This window comes from Urocitellus parryii, chromosome 9 (assembly GCF_045843805.1).
Source record: "Urocitellus parryii isolate mUroPar1 chromosome 9, mUroPar1.hap1, whole genome shotgun sequence".
Lineage (NCBI taxonomy): Eukaryota > Metazoa > Chordata > Mammalia > Rodentia > Sciuridae > Urocitellus > Urocitellus parryii.
Genome location: NC_135539.1, coordinates 19378616 through 19395029, shown reverse-complemented (window position 1 = coordinate 19395029; position 16414 = coordinate 19378616). Strand labels below are relative to the sequence as shown.

Genomic DNA, 16414 nt, shown 5'->3' with positions numbered 1-16414 from the left:
GACAGTGGGCCAGGGACCCAAGGTTGCCGGAGACCCACCCCCTGTGCCCTGGGTGCTCCTGGCCCCCGGGAGGGGTGCGGACCCACGGCCCACCCCAGGCTCCCTCCCTCCACTATGACTGACAGGTGGAGAAGCCACCTCCAGGCGTCCTGTCGGGCCCGAGGGCTGGGAACAGTCCTGGCCAGAAGGCTGACCAGGCGGTTTGGGGACAGAGAGGACGGGGTCCAGAGGATCAAGTGCCCTGAGGGTCAGGGAGGCACAGGAGCACCTGGGGGGGGGGGCTGGGGAGGGGCAGAGGAGGGGCGGAGACCAGGACCAGTGGAGGCCGCACCCTCTGTCCTGCCCAGGGGCCGATCCTCCTGGTGCCACCTCTGCCAGCTCCCAGGCTTCCTGCTGTGTCCCCAGCCCAGGACACCAAGCTCCCCCACCAGCCCCGCGCGCTGACCCACCAGGCCGGGCAGGATGGGGGCCAGCCACATGTGCCGGCCGTCGCTGGTGTTGTTCACTTGGTCCACCAGCTTGTCCGGCGTCCGCACGTCCCCGCTCACGCCCTCCAGCGAGTTCACGCTGTCGGGGAAGGCCGCGATGTCTGAGGAGGCGCTAAGCTGCCATAACACGGGGCTGGGCCTGTGCTCGGGGTGACAGCTGAGTGACCCGGGGGAGCGGCTGTGGGGAGGGACTGGGGCTGCGGGAAAGGGGGCCACAGGACTGTGGGGCCGGAGCAGCCCAGATGCGGCTGTTGGGACAGCGGGACTGGGCGATGGCGGGTTCTGCCTCGGCCTACGAGGGCTGTTGGGGACGGTCCCCTGGCCACAGGGGCGGGATGGGGAGGCCTGGCCACCCCCTGACACTGGAGCTGCAGACCCGGCTTCCCTCTTGGGCTCTACCACCGACCAGGCAAGCCAGGACAGAGGTGGACCCAGGCCTGCGGCAGATGGCGCGGCAGATGGCTCTGCAGTTGGCCTTCGGGTGTCGGGGCGTGGGCAGAGGCTGGTCCCACAGAGGCGGGCAGCTCAGTGGTCAGGGGCTGGCTCTAGAGCCAGGCTCACTGGCTGTGTGACCTGAGGCAAGTTACTCAGTCTCTCTGTGTCTCAGGGTGGGGACTGAGGAGAACTGGAAGGGGTGCTGGGGACAAGGGCAGCAGACGGGGAGGTTCAGCGTCACCGCTGTGCTTGGCCCCGGGCCTGGCAGGGCCGGTTTCTCCAGAGCAGCCACAGACTGGGCTCTCCTTTAGCCCCAGTGCAGGCGGATCTCTGGGACGGGGCTGTGGTGGGGCCTGTCCCCACCCACCTGGCCACAGGCCGGCTGCCTTTGGGAAGGATACTGCTCTCCGACAGGGGGATGCGCTCCCCGCGCTCATCGTACAGCTCCAGCCCCGTGAGCCCGATGTAGTAGGGGTCGCCCCAGCTGGTCAGCAGCTGGAACTGGAAGATGACTGCGCATCTCACTCAGGAAAGCAGCCAAGAGGGCAGTTCGGGGTGTGCGTCCAGGAGGGCGGGACGCCATCAAGGTCTGTGTGGCCTCCGTCCAGGGGCAGGCAGGGTGCGGAGGCTGTGTCCCCAGCTTGTCCCCTGGTGCTGAGTGGCACCCCCATGCCTCCGGCCTCAGTCTCCCTGGTTGTGGGATGACGGCACAGAGCACCTGTCCCCTCCTGTCCCTTTTGGGTGCCTGGGTGAGGGGCCAGGGCTGGACAGCACGGGGCAGGACGCCTGGGCAGGTGGCCTGCCACTGCTAGTCTCGTGCACAGAGGGACGGACGGGGGCCACCCAGCCCTCCTCAGCCTGCTTCCCGCTGGCTCCCCCGCCCCAGGCACAGGGAGGGTGGCTCCCGGGGACGGCCCAGCCAGAGCGGCCCAGGAGGGCAGGGCACCCACGGGCTCGGGGGCGGGAGGCCCCGCTGTGCCGGTTCCCCAGCTGGGCTCAGGCTGCCGTGGGGCCCAGTGCGTCCAGGCAGCGAGGTCGGCTCCCTCCGGCCGGGTTCCAAGGCCAGTCCAGGGTCCAGCCCCGGGTCACTTTCTGCTGCCCAAGCCCCTCCCAGCTGGGTCCCCAGCCTCCTGCCACCTCAGGGGACCTGCAGCCAGTGTGGCTGTCCTGCCCCTGCAGTGCCCACCTGCCAGAGGGCGGGAGTCCTGCCCAGGGCTGGGGGGAGGGGGAGGGGGAGGGGAGGAGGAGGAGGAGGACGAGGACAAGGACGAGGGGCACGAGGGCAGGATACAGCCGCAGGGCATCAGCGGGGCCTCGTAGTCCATGCTGGCGCGCTCCAGGGTCCTCGCGCTGAGCCTGAAACCAAACCGCACCGTGAGGAAGACTCCCGTGGCCAGCATCTTGCCAGCCGTCGTCCAGGACGGTCCCGCATTCCCACCTCCCAGGGGAGACTGTCCCCTATTCAAGGTGGCGTGTGACTCGGCCAAGGGCAGGGCCACCCCAGCAGCTGTGCCCCTGGCTCCTGGCTCAGTGGGCACGAGGCCAGCACAAGGCCAGCGTGGGGCTCCAGGAGCGTCCAGGAGCGTCTCCTGACAGAGTCCAAACGCCCCAGGAGCAGGCACCGTCGTCCTGGGTTGAGGACCCTGGAACTCAGAGATGACGTGCTCAGGGCCACGCAGCTAGTGGGTGGTGGAGGCAGGAAGTGCCTGAGGTGTCCAGGGCCTCTGCCCACTCTCAGCCGCCCCTCTCCTGCCTTCCCTGGACAAGCAGAGGCCACCCTGTGCCGAGCGCTGGCCAGGACCCAGGGAGACGTCTGGGAGGGGATGTGGGCAGGACAGGCAGAGGGCAGGTCCCACCTCTGGGGCACGGGCGTGGCCCTCCCTCAAGGCTGGCGGGGCCCGGGCACCAGTACCAGGCCTGCGGCCGCTCGGCACCCCCCCACCTCCCACCCACTGGGTCCTCTGCCCCCTGCAGGGCCGCCCTGCCCAGGACTGGCCGTCTCCCTTTCAAGGCAACGCTACCATGAAGTGACCGTCCCCAGCCACAGGCCCAAGCAACGATGGGTGCTGAGGAGGGACCTGGGGACTCTGAGTGTGGCCTTTACAGATGGCCTTGAGCTCAGCGCAGCTGAGATGGGCGACGTCCCAGCGAGTCCACGAACTGCGTGGCCCGTGTCCCCCTGAATCTTTAAACCCGAGCGCAGAAGCCAGAGGACAGCCCCCGCACTGGCCGATGGGCGGCTGCGGCCTCTTCCCAGCGGGACGCGCAGCGAGGCATTTAAAGCCGTCAGCCCTGCAGCCTGGAAACCCGGTGTCCCCAGACAGGGACGTCCCCAGACGGGCATCGCGGCCCCAGGTTTCGGGGAGGCTCAGCCGAGCTTTAGAAAACGGCCAAGCGTCGCCTGTGGTCATGTTTCAAGACCCTGAAGGACGGCTCCAGAGTGACGGGCGGGCAGTGGTGGGCGTCCCCGGCCCTCACCTCCTGGCCGGCTGTGGCTGCGGCCGAGCCTGCAGGTGGTCCACGAAGAGGATTTCTTGAGCAAAATCGAAGTGACAGTTGCCTGGCCCCTTCCGGAGGAGGAAGCCCTCGGGGGGTGACACACACAAGCCGTCCAGGGACACGTGGGCGATTTTGGCCTGGTGGACAGAGACAACCTGAAGCTGGGAGCCTGTGGGGACAGGTGCATGCTGGCGGCCAGCAGCTCTGGGCACGGGCAGCAGCTGGGCACGACCCTTCCCCCACACCAGGCCCCAGCTGGGGCCCGCCCAGTGTCCCTTGGCCCACCCTATGCCAGGCCCTGGGCACGGGGCGCTGGAGGACAGGTGGGTGACACCCCTGCTGCTGCACCCAGAGACGTGCTCTCTGGTCCCAGGTTTCAGAGGTACACGTGACTTGGCCACGGGGCCATCCAGGGCACTGCTGTGGTGGCCTGCACTGGCATGGGCACGGGTGGGGGACGGCCACCATGCAGTGGTGCCGGTGGCTGAGCCTCCCCAGGCCTCGCTCCCCTCAGCTGCCAGGTGGGCACGGCGAGGAGTTCAGGGGTGTGACGTGCCCACAATGCCCAGCACGACGTGCCCATCAGGTGGCCTGGGCTGCCATCCCCACAGCCCTGGCCAGGCCACCCTGGGTCAGGAGAGGCCCCTCCCGGTCCCTCTCCAGCCTGAGCTCGTCTTCTGCAGGCTCTCGCTGCCTGGCAGTGTCCCTGGCTGTTTCTGGGTCCCTCCTGATGGCAGAGACCCCAGCGGGCCCCACTTTACCTGCCCCGAGGCCTGTACGCAGTAGGTGCATACTAAGAGCTTGCTGAGGGTGTGGATTGGGCCAACACATCCCCTGGCTCTGGACCAGAATTCTCCAGCTAAATGCCCGGATCCGCCAGCCACTCTCCGGTCCCCACTGGCAGAGTGGGAGGCGGCTGGGCCAGGGCCCCCCGCCAGCGCCCGCTGCCTGGCCACGGGGTCTGGAAGCCGGTCCCCTCCCACCCCAGGACTGGGGCGCAGCTGCTGGAATCTCCTTTTGGGAGACGCAGAGGGAGAAGGGGGAGCCCTGCCTGGTCTCAGGGACAGTGCCCAGGCCCCTCGTCTGCGCCAGGCACCCCCAGGCGGGTGACCTGCGTGTGCAGCAGAGGGCTCTGCGGCCGCCTGGGGCCTGCCTGGGCCTGCCTGGGTCTCCTGTCCTCTGCCTCCCTCAGGCCCATCCCCGGCCCGGCCTCGGAGCTCCAGGACCCGCGGGACCACCACCCCCGGGTCTGCTGGCCGGTCTCTGGGAGGGACCTGTCCTCTGGCTTGGGGCCGGCAGGACGGAGGCCTGCATCTCCTCCTGGGCAGGGCCACCGAGTGAACCCGGGAGCAGGACCGGGTCGAGCCCCAGGAAGCGCCGCCGACTCCCCCGGCTGCAGTGGCCTGTCCTCTCTGCCCTCCTCTGACGTCTGTTGTTCGGGGGGAGGGAGGCAGAGCCGTGTGTCCCCCCGCAGGAGCCCACGGCCGGCCTGCCACCCACAACTGGGGTGTCCCCTGGGGTGGGGGGGGACTAGAGTCATAGGGTCTGTCCCTCTGCAGCTGGGACCTGCCCCTCATGCCCACAGGGCCCCGTGGCCACTTGTGCCAAGGCTGGGGGCCGACCTGGGGGCAGGGACTCGGGCCCAGTTCCCTGGGGAAGCCACAGAAGCTCATGTGGAGGGACCGTGATCTGCTCAGGGGGACCCAAAGGCCCAAAGGTCAGCCTGAGGGAAAGGCCTTTATTTCCTTGTTTTGGGGGATCGCGATGGACCCGAGGTGCTGACCCTGTTCTTGTGTTATAGAGACGGGGTTTGGCTGCGTTGCTGAGGGCCTCGCCAAGTTGCTGAGGCGGCTTTGAACTCGGGGTCCTCCTGCCTCAGCCTCCCGAGCGGCCGGGCTCACGGGCGTGCGTCCCTGGGCCTGGCAGGGAGCCCGTCTTCCGAGGCCGGCGCATCTGGCTTTCCCAACGTGCTGAGCGTGAGAGGCGCTACCCAGAAGCGGGGCCACGGGGAGGGTCTGTGCCTCCTGCCCCAGGAGCCCTGGCCCCAGAGGGCCCAGCTCGCTCAGCCCCAGCCGGGCCAGGAGGGCCAGGCCGCCGCCCCAGCCTGGTGACCACGCCCCTGCAGGGTCCATGGGAGAAGGTGCGTGGCCTGGCACAGGGTGGGGACCCAGATCTGGGGACCACAGGACTGGGGTCGAGTCCTGGCCTTGCCAAATGCAGTGTGGGAAGGGGACGCGCCCTGCCCAAGGCCGATGGCAGCCCCTTCCCTGTCCTCCAGCCCAGGGAGAGCAGGACACACAGCTGGTCAGGGCAGGGCCGAGGTTCAGCCCCAGGCCTCTCTGCACTGCTGTCTTTTGGGACCTGACAGCTTTGTGCCACGGGAGGGTGACTGTCCCCCGGTTCGGTCACCTCAGGTCGGACGGCCTGTGGAAAGGGGCTCTGTTGCCCCTTCCCTTGCCCCAATAGAGGCTCGTCTTAGACCCCTGCGTTCTCACCCACAGCAGGAGAACAGCGCCAAAGTCAGGCCCTGTGGGCTCCTACTCCGACTTGGACGGGGAGCCTCGCTGTGTGACCTGGGGCAAGAGACTGAACCTCTCTGAACCTCAGTTTAACACCCTGGGAGACAGCATTAACAGCTGTCCCAGAGCCTGGGGTAAGGATCTAACACGGGAAGCCCCAGCATAGGCCTGGTCCTGGGGCTCAGTGGACATCAGGCCATAACTGTTCACTGTGAACGGAGGCCAGGCCTGCCGAGCCCTCGCCTCAGCACCAGAAGGAAGGAGGCCCCGCTGTCCCCGAGGCTGCCCTGGGCTCCTGGCTGCAGCTGCTGTCTGCAGGGGGAAGCAGCAGCCGCGCTCTCCCTGGAGGCCGCCGCCAGCTCCATTTGGAAAGTTCTGGAGGATTTATGATCCTCCCCCTGGTGGGGGGGCAGCCATTCATCAAGTGCCGTCCCCTGGCAGTGGGCTGAGCGCCCGGCTCCGGCTTACCCCTCGGTAGGTGTCCTCGGGAGATTTATTGTAGTTCCAGAACCGCAGGCCCGCGATGCTTTCGGCTCTGTCGAAGCGGATCGTGACCACGTGGTCCAGCCCCGGCGAGAAGGGGACCAGCCACATGTGCTCGTCCTCCATGGTGATGTTGACGCCGTCGATCAACCTGCAGCGACGGGACGGGGGCAGGTGGGCGGCCCAGCGGGGACCAAGCCCTCCTCTGCACCCTGCCTGGCCCTGGCCCAGCCGGACGGGCTCCTGGGTGAGGGGGGACGGCGAGCCCAGCAGTGAGGCGTCACCGTCATCTGTGGCCTTGGGTGAAACTATTTTTAATATCTTCATATTCACTGATTTGCTTATTTTTAAATGTGCTGAGGCTGGAACCCCGGGCCTCACACACGAGGGGCAAGTGCTCTGTCCCTGAGCCCCAGCCCCAGCCCCAGAGGAAATGTCAAAAACAGAAAAAATAAGCAAAAGCAGCCCAGACCGTGCAGGGCACAGTAAGGCAATCACCACGGTTTAAACAAGACGGGAGCATGTGTCGGCTCCGGATCCCGAGCAGCGACCCCATTCCTGGAGGCACCCTCCATCTTCCTGAGCACCCCCCCCCCCCAGGTCCCTGTGACCTTGGGGCTGCTACGCTGGGGACAGGCCCAGGCTGCCACTGTGTTTCCTGAATTTGAAAATAAACTTATTTTTTCTTTCACATTTTAAAGTTTAGGTTTGGAATAAATCTCGCGCTCTAAGTGTGCATCCAAGGAGGTGATTTTTTTTTCTCTCTAAAAGGCTGTTATTAAGTTGATGGATGGCGTGTCGTGCGACTGCTGGCATTTAGAGCTGAGGAGACACAGCCGCGACGCTGGGTGTGGGGGGCTGAGCTGACGGAGGACGGCCACCCGAGAACCTTCTACTTCCTTCCAAAAGCAATTATTTGCCTGTCCTAGAAATCGGAAACCACTGCCCACGTCAGAAGCACCAGATGACAGAGACGGGGGGCTTCCAGAGACCCCCGGGGGCTTCAATGAGTCCCAGCTCTGTTCTTGATCAGGCCTGGAAAGGGGCAGGGTCAACCCGGTGGCATGAGCACCCTGGTGGCCCAGCTCTGGTGTCTAGGCACCACTCTCCAGCACAGGGACCACGGCCAGGTGGGACCCAGGACCAGAGCCACCCAAGAGGAGCCGGGGACGTTCTGTCCCATGAGGAAGCAGGGACGCTGTCAGGGGTGACGGTGTTAAAGCACTCAGGTGGCGGGGCGGGGGCTCAGCGGAAGGGCTCGCCTGGCACGAGCAAGGCCCTGGTCCCGCCCCGAACCACGAAAATGAGGCCAATAAAAATACAAGTCAATAAATAAACGGGCTCGGGAGTCCTTGGTGTCCCAGAAGGGGACAACCTGACAGTAGTGAGGACAACACGGTGGACGGCTGAAACCCTCCATGGCCGGCCGACACGTGGGTCTGAGATGCTCAGGGCATCCGTGCTTCAGAGAAAGCCTGCTGTTCTGAAACGTTTAGGGAACCGTGGGGAGGACTCCACCCTCCCGAGGTTTCCTCTGACTTGTGCCCAGTCACCAGGAGCTGGGGACCACAGTCACTCCAGGAAACCAGAGAGAGAGAGAGAGAGGGAGAGGGAAGGAGGGAGGGAGGGGGAGGGAGGGAGAGGGAGGACGAGAGGCAGACGCCCAGTCTCCCCGCCCCACAGACGAAGGGCCCAGGGGCTGAGCGAGACTGGCTGCCGGCCTTGGGGCTGCTGGACGGGTAGTCAGGGGGACAGTGAGGGGGACAGTGAGGGGGACGTCCCCACGGCACACAGTAACGCCGCTTGGCCGTCTTGCCCCTGTGGCCACCTGCACCCGACCGGCCTCCAGGACTAATCAACAGTCTGCAGAGGCGCGGGACCCGGGAACGGGCTCAGGACCCCACGGAGAGGTAAGGTCCAGGCGCTGGCAGACAGGAACCCTGCTCCTGCCCCCGGTGACTGCAGGAGAAGAGGACGAAGACAGAGGGACCTGGAGATGACAGGGAGCGGGGAGACCAGCTGGACGAACGAGAGGCCCAGGTGGCTGGGATCTGGAGGTCCGAGTGGCCCAGGGCCGTCAGCGCCAGCAGAGGACGGCCGGGAACAACGGCCACTCTGCAGAGCAGCAAGCAGGAGCCACGATGACCCCACGCTCGCTCGCTCTGGCCGGGCCTGGGGTGCGGCTGTTCCCATGGACAGTCCCCTCCAGGCCCCATTCTGCCGACAAGGAGCCAGGCAGGCGGCCTTGCTCAGGGCGGGGCTCGGAGCCTGGATCCCCTGGGCCTGTGTCCAAGTCACCACGGCCCTCAACGAGCCTGACCACCTCTCGGTATCCGTTTCTATCTGCAAAGGCAGCGGGGACAGTGACAGTCCGTATCACCCTAAGTCAGGACCTAACTGGACGAGGCCTGTGGCCCTCGGCTCACCCTGTGCTCCCCTGGGAAGCTCCCAGACGGCAGCTCCAACTCAGTTACCGCATCGTCACCGCTGTCATTGCTGAGAGGTGGCAGAGGGCAGAGGGGCACCTCAAGTGCTCCCCACCTCCCCGCCGCTCCAGGCAGTGCCCGGGGTCCGAGCAGGCGCTGGCCTGTGGCACAGGTCCCCGTGGGGGATGGGGCCTGTGAGGCCGGGCCCTCCTGGACCTGCCCTGCCCCTGGCTCACGCAGTTGGACAAGTGGGGGGCAAGTGGGGCCGGGGCCACCTGTGGCGTCTTCCCAGGCACCACCTCCAGCTGCTGCCCGAGACGTGGACCCGGCAGGTCCGCAGACAGCCCCGGCTCCCGTCCTGCCCAGCCCTCCCCGCTGTGTGGCCCCGGGAGCGTCCCCTCCCTTTCTGAGCCCCAGTTTTCCTGCAAGCACAGGACCCCAGAGGCAGGGTGGCTCTGGGGAGGTGACATGGGGCCGCTAGGCGATGCTGAAGTCTAACATGCAGAACAGGCTCCGGACGCCTGCTGACCCGAGTGGGGGTCAGGGGGCACTTACTTGTCCAGGGTGCTCGAGTCCTCCGTGTGCTCAGGGAGGTCATTCAGGTCCCTGGGGGAGGCGGACACCTGGCGCAGGAGGATGGGCAGAGCTTGGCCGTCCCTGCCCACCACCTCCAGGCCCGTGAGCCCCAGGTAGTGCGGGTCTCCCCAGGAGGCCGTGAAATTCAGCCGAAGGCCTGCAACAGGGACAAGAGTGGCCATCAACGCCTGAGGCTCTGGGGGAGGGTCAAGGGTGGAGATGATGGGAAGGGGATGCCCTGAGCTGCCGCAGGTGGCCACACTGAGTCAGATGGCCCTGTCCTTTCCTTGGGCCCAAGAGAGGTGTGCGGCTGCTCATGCTGTTCGGCCCACCGGCTTTCCCCGTGGGGCTTCTTCGTGGGCCAGTGGCCTCCCAGTAGCCCATACCTCTAGTCCCCTCTTCCACCTCAGGGCCTTTGCACGTGCTGCTCCAGCCTTGGAACACACATGGCCCAGGTAACTTGTGCTTGCCCCTCAGGTCCCAGCCCACTTCCTCCTGCCGTCTTGGGCCAAGCCAGGCCTTCCCCACTGGCCTGCCCCACTGTGCGCTCCTCTTCCAACCCTGGTGGGCCCCTGGGGTCTCGAAATCACTTGGTACGTATCCACCTGGCTGCCAGGGGTCTTTGTGGACCACGGGATCGTGTCCCAGTGAGGCAGTGACTTAGGGAAATTGACATTTTATGCAAATTGGCCACTCGAAGGACCCACGCGGCTTCGGGATAAAGGAAGTGACCTCTGGTGACACCGCCACCCTCTTGCCTGTCCCATCCCGACTCCATCAGAGACCCTCAGATGTGCCCTGGCCCTGGGGCGGCACAGCGCAGGTGACTCACTGGCTTGTCCAGAAAGCTCCCGAGGAAGCTCTTGGTCACGCTCTGGCAGGGACCTGCTCAGAGGAGGGACTGGATGCCCGGGAGGACACGGCGCCCCCGGCCAGGCTGTGCCCAGCCCCCTCAGCTGGCGTGCTCCCCAGGCCCTGCTCTTCCCCAGCACGGCTTCTGTGACTCAGCCCTCAGACTCTTCTGCCCAAGCTGCCAAGGTCCCCTCGTCACCTCGGGGCCACCTGCGGCCAGCCCGGCACTGGGCATGTCAGTTCTCACCCTGCTGGGCTGCGAGAGGCCACCTTCCTCTGCCCCCTCCCTGCCCCTTTGCAATGTGGCTCTGCAGAGCCTGCTGCCCCCTGCATCCAGGCCACGGGACCTGCTGGTCAACAGGCAGGACCGACAGGGGCTGGGGCACAGGCTCTCTGTCCCTGGGTCCTCGAGCCTGCCCTGTAGAGGGCCAGGCCAGCCCAGTCACTGTCTCGCTGGCCACCAGCTGGGCCCAGGGCAGTCAGCCTGGCCCACTCAGCTGCTGGTCCCGTGCTGGGTGGCGGCTGAGAAGGACGGCACAGGAAGGCCACCGGATCAGGAGCAAATCAGACCAGACAGGCGGTGGCTGTGTTAAGCGACTAGATTTTGGGTTGGTTTGTTCCACAGCAAAAGTTGACAGACTCTTCTCCTGGGTCTATGTTCCAAGGTCACCTTCTGAGGGGCCTTTCCTGAACCATGTCACTCTCTACACCCTCACCCTGAGGGTCTTGGTGATAACAAGCTACGTTTACTCACAGCCCATTTCCACTAGTTTCCCCATTTCAAATGGAGGCCCCCTGGGGCCAGGACTTGGTTTTGCTCATTGCTGTCTCCACAGAGCCTAGAACAGTGCCTGACAAATACATGCTCAATAAATATTTATTTAAAAAACCCTCAAGATTGATTGAAAAGTAGGTATTCAGTATCTGTCTGCTAGCAAATGAGGCCACGTACAACTCCCGGGTCTCACCAAATTCAGAGTGAATAGTAAATAAATATTTATTGATCATCGACTATGAACCAGGTCCTGGTGTGGGCAGGGACTCTCACCAGCGAGACCTCAGAGGGGCTTTCCCTCTGGCAGAGATGATCAATACCTAACAGATAAACCAATGCACAGCTCCTCGATGGTCCTGGCACAGAAAAAATAAAGGGCAGCGGGGTCACCAGGAGGGAGAGACGGCAGGGGTCACCAGGAGGGAGAGACGGCGGGGTGGTCAGGGGCTGGGTGTGGAGGAGGAGACCTGCTGTGTTTGTGCATTTCTGGAACATTCTAGGCTGAGAGGAGGACAAAGAGGACCCACAACTGGAAGCAGGCAGCCAGGGGCGAGCAGAGGAAGACGAGGTCAAGCTGGGCAGGGGCCAGACCTCAGGAGGCAGCTTGGATGTCCCTGGCCTTGCTACGGGGTACCTGGGGGACACACTTTAGGCGGGTGACTGGTCTGTCTGGCATCTCAGAAAGCTGTCCTGTGGGCCTGGCCGGGAGACCAGCGGGGAGGAGGCTGGGGGCCTCTGTGCGGCAGACGGAGACCAGCGGGGAGGAGGCTGGGGGCCTCTGTGCGGCAGACGGAGCCCAGCGCTCTCCAGGGCCTGGGGTGGAAGGGAGGGCAAGCAACCTCTGGTCCTCGTGAAGAAGGCTGGGACAGAGAGGGACATCTGGGGAGGAATAGCGCCTCCCCCTGTGAGACCCCAGAGCCTGGCTGGCCTTCCTGCTGCGTCCGGCTGGCCAGGTGCCCGCAGTGCGTCCGCCCGGCTGCTCTGGCCTCCCTGCTCTGCTTCTGAGCGCAGAGCCCCACTCCTCATCCGTCCTCCTCGGTGTATCAATTAGTATTTATACAAATGGAAATTAATTTTGCTTTTCTCTCCGTGTTTCAACCCTCTCTGCTGCTTTCCTATTTATCGCTGCTGATATTTGCCAAACTTCCAAAATTAGTGTCGTTTGCAAATTAGCAAGTCACACATTCCCTTTCAAGCCATTAATAGGATTTGGCCGTATTTACCAACCCGATACGTCCCCCGGGCCCCTTTATTAAAGTGCTCGCCGTTTGCACAGACGGGCAAGGCCGGCTGAGGGTTCAGAGCCTCAGAGAGGAGTTCAGAGGGCCCCAGCCTCGACGCAAATGCCCAGGTACAAGGCCAGCGGCCTTCCCGCTGAGGACGGAGGCAGAGGAACCCCACTGTCCTGGCCACCAAGGTCTCCGAGCTCCGCCCACGGTACTGCTCTGCCATCTGCGGGAAAGGCCAGGAGCCGCGTTCAGAGACACCAGCAGAGGAAGGGGACAGTGGCCGCTCAGCCTGGCCAGCGCCCCTGCCCTCCTTCCTCCTCTGCCTAGGCCACCCCCTGGCCTCCCCCAGGGAGCCCTGCAGAGCTCAGTCCCTGCTGCGTGGGCGGCTTGGGGCGGGGCTATGGGCGGAGCCTGGCCAATCCCTGCCCTCGTCGCCCACCCCCCTCCCCATGGCGAGCCACGTGATTGGCTTATGGGTGGGCACGTGACCAGCTGGACCCGGAGGCTTAACTCTGGGAGGCTGTGGGCCTTTGGGAAGCAGCAGGCCCCTCGCAGGCCCCTCGCGCCGGGGATTGCTGGGTGGAAGGTGGCTAAGAGGCCAGCGCCCAGGAGCCCCACGGGGACAGTCTGAACGTAGGACGGGGCAGGAAACAGGCCAAGAGACAGAGGGCCACCGAGTCTTGATGGTACCGTCCTTGAGTCCTGATCCACTTCTCAGGAAGCTAGTGACCCCTAACCTTTTAGTTGCATAAACCACCAAATCCCCATTTTTGCTGAACTCAGCTTGAATTCAGTTTCTATTGTTGGTAAAAAGAAAGAAAAAAAAAGAATCGTGACCAATGCAGGGAGACCAAACTAAGAAATGACTGCTGTCTTGTGGGACTTCCCAGCTTCATGGGGGACGTTGACTTTGTGGGGACCTCTGATGTGAGGTGGCCTGACAAAACTGTGAGGTAATGTGGCAGTGCGGTGGGACATTCTGTGTGACCTTGAGTGGGTTACTCAACCTCTCTGTGCCTTGGTTGCCTGATCTAATCTGGAAAATGGGGATGGATAGGAAGAGCTGGGGGCGGGCAGAGGGATGAAGCAGAAGCCCGGCACAGTGCCTGGGAGAGATGGAACCGGGTCTTAAGCCAGGCTCCTGCCTGACGTTAGGTTGGCTTTTCACACTCGTCCATTACTCTAAAGTCCTTGAGAGGGGCTCAGCATTTTAGGGGCTGGAGACTGGCAAGTCTCATCACAGCGGCCCTCACGTCTCCTGTGGGTTCATTGCTTGGCAGTTTATTGTGGGATGTGCCTGTCAATTATAGCGTCCAATGCTGTTTTCAAACTGTGGGCCAGCAGCGCGTAAAAATGTGGCGGTCCTGCGCTGTGACCTTTGACCCTGCTGTGTCAGTGTCTGGGAGGCTCCTTGGTGTTTCCGACAGGTCATCCTAACACCCGTCCTCTGCCAGGAGGTGACTTCCACCCTGGGGCGGGAGGGGGCTTTCTCTGGACAGTGGGGGAGACCTGGGCAGGACATGGGGCTGCAGCCGGTGTTTCAGGACCCGGGGTGACACCGATGGTGACACCGATGCCCCTCCCAGCCCCGGACCGAGGAGCAGGGAGGGCCAGGGCTGCCAGCCCCTGAGTCTGCAAGAGCCACGTCCCTCCCCAGCACAGCCCTGTCCAGGGACATGAGGGGCAGGCATGGGGACACCTGGCCCCCAGTCACCCGGGGTCAGCTCCAGCTCCGGAGCCCCCAAGGAGCAGCTTGGGTCTGGCCTGGCCTGGCCCCCCCCCCCGCCCCCTCCTGCCCCGCCCTGGCCTGTTCCAGCTGAGGTCCACGGGCAGCCCCCCGGGCCACCACCTGGGGGCATCCCTCTGGGGACCCCTGAGGACAGCTGGGCTGCAGCTGGCTGGCAGAGGGATGGGCCCAGGCCAGGGCTGGCAGTGAGGGCCGGGTGAGCCCTCGGGAGGGGCAGAGGGCGGAGGCCAGAGCCCGGGTGCTACCTGCATCCTGAGACGAGGAGGGGGCGGGCACAGTGTCACAGCTCCTGTCTTCAGGACATAAACTGGAAGCATGTGACACATACAGGGACCAAGGAAGAGCCGGCAGCCCGGAGCTTGGCCAGCGCCTGCTGACTGTGGGGAGGGGAGGTCACAGCTGGCTGCAACCTCAGCCTGAAGGCTCCGGGTGGCCAAGGCGCCACCGTGGACAGAGAGGACCTGGCTGGAGGGGGACAGGGAGGGGATCAGGGAAGCCAGATGGGATTCGTTCAGAGGTCACCGGCTGGCCGCGGGCGGGCTCTGGCCATTCGGCATGTTTTCTGCCGCTCACGCGGTCTCCAAACGTCACAAAATGTGTCAACACTTAGCAATCTGGAGAGTCACCCAGGACCTGGATTTCCGGCCCTGAGGAGTGAGAGGACCCGGCCCTGGGCTGTGTCTGCTGTCCCTCCTGGAGCAGGGACAAGGGCTGCCGTGCACTCGCTCTGCAGCGAGGGAGGAGGCCCAGCCACTGAACCGGGGTCCCCAGGTCCTGGGCCCCAGGTCCTGCCTCACCCTTGCTGGGCGCCCACCGCAGCCTCGGGTCAGAGCCCCTGGCACACGGAGGGTCACAGCTAATGCAAACATGCCTCTCGCAACCCGCAGGGAGGGGCCTGGGCCTGCCCTGAGCCGAGCCTGGGCTTCAGCCCTGACCCACTGGCCTGGCGTCTCCGCAGGGTGCCACCTGCCTGAGGACCCCCGGGAGCCCTGTCCCAGGTGGCCGCCCGCCCGCCCCGCAGGGTACTCACAGATCCCGTGGTAGATGCCGGGCTCTGGCGTGCTGACCTCGACAACAGGGGTGACCGGGGGGCTGGGCGGCAGCTCTGGCCCGGGGACCTGCACGGCCGTCGGGGAGAAGCAGAGGGAAGGGGTCAGTCTCAGTGGCCTCCACACAGCCCATGGCTTTTCCCAGAGCGCACTGCGCACCCTGGGCCCTGGGAGGCTGCCCTGTAAGCCGTGGTTAGCGGGACAGTGACCAGGAGCCCCGGGATCCTGGTCCTGGCCAGCAGCAGGTGCCCCCTAGGTGTCCAGACCTGCTGAGCAGAGAGTGACCCACAGGCTCATCCCGAGGGTGGACGGAGGGGCAGGAAGGGGGAAGGACCCGCAGCTCAGAGAGGCCCCTGAAGGTCCAAGCAGGCCACTGTGTGGCTCCCCGGGCCTCCGGGGGACCTGGGCCCCATTTCCCTGGGAAAGTTGGGGCCAAAGGGCCTCCACTGCTTCACCATGGGGACAGCAGGTGCAAAGCAGGCAGAGTCACCGTCACCAGCAAGAGGAGCCCTGCGGCCTCGCCAGGGGATCCACCCGCAGCCCCTGAGAGCCTGGAACTGTCTGGAAGCCCTCAAGGTCACTCCCAGCTGGAGGCCGTGGCTCAAGGTCACCTCACGCTTTGGTGGCCCACGGAAAGGTTGAAATAGTTGCCTTTTTATGCCCCCCCATGGTGCAGGGACTGAACCCAGGGCCCGGGCTGGGCAGGCGCTCTGCCAACTGAGCTGTCCCCAGAGCTCAGAGCTGCCATTGTTTTAATTGAGACTTGACATGAAATTCAGATTTTTGCTTCTCTTGAAAAAAATGAGGAGAAAGAGCAAATGTCACCTGGGAGGAGCGGCAGCTGCTTTCCTCAGAAGCGGGGAGGGGTCCCCAGTGGCAGGGGACAGGGTCTCCCCATCCCCGTCTGCCCAGCCCTCAGCCTGCAGCCCCCTCCCCACCCAGGCCTGCAGCCAGCCTGGCCGTGTCCTCCCTCCTTCCCCCGGTGGCATCTGCGTCCCCTCCTCCCACCTCCTCCACCAGGTCCCCCCATGTGTGCAAGGACACCCTCAGAGGCCCAGAGGGGTCTCCTCTCCTGACGTGGCTGGTCCCTGCTGTCAAGCTTATCTTTTATTTTTTTAAAAATTAGTTTATGGATGAAAAACACAAGGTTAGGAGTGGCCCGCTCCAGCCCCAGCCCCGATCCCCTGTCACTTCACCCGCCCCATGGGACCCAAGCAGGTCTTCCCGAGGGTCCTCGTGCGTGGGCAGCTGCTCACGGTACCCACCTGGACCCTGACGGTGCCCCAGGTGTCCCAGCTGGGCCACCCGCTACGGCAATGTTGAGGTCACCGTGAAA

General features: G+C 64.7%; 1 protein-coding gene across 1 annotated transcript in view; it reads right to left on the bottom strand.

The window, feature by feature from the left end:
• The window catches only part of Katnip (katanin interacting protein), a 143653-nt gene that overhangs the window by 3581 nt on the left and 123658 nt on the right, over positions 1-16414 (bottom strand). Inside the window, exons 20-26 of the mRNA XM_026392185.2 lie at positions 15060-15147; positions 9406-9583; positions 6410-6575; positions 3402-3559; positions 2215-2279; positions 1325-1435; positions 450-589 (exon numbers count right to left, since the gene is read on the bottom strand). Coding sequence (XP_026247970.2) covers positions 450-589; positions 1325-1435; positions 2215-2279; positions 3402-3559; positions 6410-6575; positions 9406-9583; positions 15060-15147 — 906 coding nt within the window. The remainder of the gene's footprint in view (positions 1-449; positions 590-1324; positions 1436-2214; positions 2280-3401; positions 3560-6409; positions 6576-9405; positions 9584-15059; positions 15148-16414) is intronic.